Genomic DNA, 3,523 nt, shown 5'->3' on the forward strand with positions numbered 1-3,523 from the left:
ATTGCAGTTCACTTGCTGTTGTTAGCTATCTCTTTGAAAATAATGTGTTATGCGTGTGAAACATTGTTGCACTTAAACTTTAGATCACTGGTAACTTTGTGTACCGAACATGATAATCATGTTTGCAATGGGATGTAATGGTTGTACACTTAGATTTGGAATTGCTTAGCCTAATGTTTTTGTGTTCTTATGATTGGGACTTACTGGTGTATTCTTTAACATAATGCTGTGTGTGACTGCTGTCTTTCTATTGGCCTATGTGTTTAACAAAAACTGCACTCTTCTACATGGAGTGCGCCGGTTTTACAGTCACGGTCCTTTCAGCATCAGTGTGATAGTGATGGTGTTAGGCTACCATAGGTTGTGTAAGCAGTGTGGTAGTTGTGGCTGGTAACGTTAGTGTGGGTGCTGTCTCTGTGTTTTTCTTAATTTTTTTGTTTGGTACAATGTTTTGGAAGATTTCTTCCCCCACTGAAGGCCCAATAGCCACGGTTTACCACTGGTATTATGCTCTTGTGTTGAGTCTACACACTGACTACTTCCTAGTGACCTCTTGCCAGGTCCCCCCTGCCAATGAGGTTTCTAACCTCAAAGGTATTTTCCTGGTTAAATAGAATAAAATTAGAAATACTAGATGATTTCCATACAGAGGCAATGAGAAGTCACAGTGATGGGTGATGTCAGCCATTTCCACTGCCCTGCCCTGCTTTCCCCTCTCATCTCTAATACTCTTCCTGTACATTGATTTCTTCTCTCTCTCTCTCTCTTCTGGTCAGTTATAAAGGCTTTCAGACATTCAGATCAACAAACACTACCCTGTGGATCTGGGGAAGAGGTTTCTCGAACCACGACATGCATCTTCACATGAATTCTGAAGGCTCAACTCAATACTTGGGAGACTGGATGAAAGCTCTCTAGGGACAGCAAGGCAAGCCCCTAGCCCAGGCAGGAAGCATCATCAGTACTAATTTAATACCAGCCATGGCAGATGCTGTGAGGGCTAGCATGAATAGGAGTCAGAAGGGTCTGTTGAGGAGGTGGAGAGACCATAAGGGGGGGGTGGGGGTTGTTTTCTGGAGGTTATCTGCAGTGCATTCAGCTGGCCACACTGGGCTTGCTGTCCACAAACATCCACACCCAAAGCTTTTTATTCATTTTTTTTTCTCTGTCTTTTGGAATGGTCTCTAAGATCACTGAGATACTGTTACCACCGCAGGGATAACATCATAGCAGCAAGTTACTCAGCATCTCAAAGGTAGGTCTTTATCTGATCTCTTTAGATTTTGGCCTTGAGTTGTATTTTCTCAAGACTTGCCAAGAGCAAATACATTCTAAAAGTTGGTAATGTGGTCTGTGTTCGATTTATGGCTTGGAAAGTAAGGCACAAACTTGAATTTGCAATCTGTTGTATAGTATTATATCGACCCTTTATCATGACATTGAAGTATTAAGTGAAAGTGATATGATACACTGATGTGTATCACTGAGGTGATACGATATCGGCTTCATGTTGTACTCACAGAGGAGAGATCCAAGATAAAATAGGGTGCGTCCAAGAAGCACAAGAGGCAATTTCCTCTTAATGGATGCATTCAAACGCGCTAGTGTCGTTCACATTTTTATTCGATTTTTTTACATTCCTTTTATTTGAAACAACAAGGAATGTAACGTGAAATGCAGACTTCGAAAATATGACACCGGTATACATTTTTATTGTTTAGAGTAGAAGCTATTCCAACCTGGACGCCTTATCCTTTAGGTAATAATTATTTCCACTCTAAATTCCAGCTTCAGCTGAAAATAGACAGAAAGAGATAGGGATGTATGAGGTCATTGTTGAACCTTCACCTTCTTCCACTGACTCCCAGGTGAGGAGGGGTAAGGCTAAAGGCTATGCCTGGACTACCAGAGAACATCCCCCTTGGGGAGTGCACCCTACACTCCCAGTCCCAGGAGCAGCTCACTCCCCAGACAGAAAGCACCGTGTTCAGCCTGTCCCGCAGCGAGTCTCTCTGGACCAACGAGTCGGCCCGCAGCACATGTGAGATCTACTGGTTCCCATTCCACCTCATGTCCACCGGGGGCAGCATCTTTGCCTGTGGCTTCATCCTGAGTGGCCTGTATTTTGCTGGCTACTGCAGGAAGGCCACCAACATCCTGGGCCCGGCCCTGGTATCCATTGGCCTGATGGTGCTGGTGGTGGGCGTGGTGCTGATCCCCATCACCAAGGAGAACAGGAAGCAGCCCACCATGAAAAAGCCCTTCAGTTACTACAGGCAACCAGTCTTTAAATTATGAGGTGGGCACGGGCGGGGTATCCCTGTCTTGTATGCTGTGATCCTGGAGAGTCCTCAGGCTCAAAGTCTGGTTATCAGACCATTTAGTTTCCCAAAAGTACAATGGAGGATTCGATACTTCCCTGCTGATCATGGCTACACGTTCACATGATCAATGTTTGCTCTAAAGACAATTAACTTGTAGGAGGACATGAATCGTTCTATTTTCTTCCACCACTACGGATGTATACAGCATTTTAATATCTGCATGACAAAGTATACATTATAACCAAGTTACAGGTGGTTCTTTGGCATTTGTTCTTAAGCATTTGAAAGTACTAGAAAATGACCATGCTGCCAAATAACACAATTATAAATGTAGTCCACTGCTTTTATGCATAATTATTAGAATGAGTGACAAGCATATTGAGAAGAAAGATGTGTGCATGTACATTGATGAGAGCAGGATTGAGTATTGACAGCATGCCTTTGTGGTAGGCTACTGACTCATGAATAATTCAATAAATAACATAAGTGCTCATTTGGGGTGGCCTAGTGGTTAGAGTGTTGGACCAGTAACCGAAAGGTTGCAAGATTGAATACCCAAGCTGACAAGGTAAAAATCTGTTGTTCTGCCCCTGAACAAAGCAGTTAACTCAGTGTTCCTAGGCCATCATTGAAAATAAGAATTTGTTTTTAACTGACTTGCCTAGTTAAATAAAGGTAAAATAAATAAATAACATTTGGTGATGGATGCATTTTCTTTTCAGTTGCAGGCTATATTCATCACATCCACAGCCATTACAGACTTCCAGTGATGTGTGTGTGTTAGATGTCATCTCTGTGTGACACTTGACTGGCCCAACAAATGGAAAGTGTTTAGTGCCAAGGGGAAGTGAAGAACATCACACTTTTCATAGCATTTGAATGTCCTTCTCGTGACTGGACTGAAACTTTGATTTTACACAACCTCAATTTTAGAGTGACTATAAAATACTATTAGAATAATTATGTTTCTGTTCAGAATGCCTATGTGACTGACTAGGTTTGTCTAAATGTGGCAAATGATATCAACGTGGTCGATTTTGTTGATGTATAAGGGTAGGCAGACTATTATTTCCACGACATTCCCTTATGTATTTTCACTTGTAGGTGAGTACTCATTCGACTGGCAAATTACATTACGTCGAAAGAACTATGTTGGCCTGCACACAAGCTGCATCATTTGCATCAAGCAACAACACCAT

General features: G+C 42.3%; 1 protein-coding gene across 1 annotated transcript; it reads left to right on the forward strand.

Annotated features, from left to right (window-relative positions):
• The first annotated feature begins 846 nt into the window (after positions 1-846).
• On the forward strand, positions 847-3,026 carry pirt (phosphoinositide interacting regulator of transient receptor potential channels). The gene is made up of 2 exons (XM_082976493.1): positions 847-1,255; positions 1,869-3,026. Exon 2 carries the CDS (start codon positions 1,894-1,896, stop codon positions 2,296-2,298), a length of 405 nt encoding a protein of 134 aa, XP_082832619.1. The 5' UTR covers positions 847-1,255; positions 1,869-1,893; the 3' UTR covers positions 2,299-3,026.
• The last annotated feature ends 497 nt before the right edge of the window (positions 3,027-3,523 follow it).

Source organism: Salmo salar, chromosome 06, assembly GCF_965601325.2.
Source record: "Salmo salar chromosome 06, fSalSal1, whole genome shotgun sequence".
Lineage (NCBI taxonomy): Eukaryota > Metazoa > Chordata > Actinopteri > Salmoniformes > Salmonidae > Salmo > Salmo salar.

Bases quoted from the DNA above. Each gene is read 5' to 3' on its own strand.
- pirt (XM_082976493.1), top strand. From the start codon at position 1,894: ATGCCTGGACTACCAGAGAACATCCCCCTTGGGGAGTGCACCCTACAC.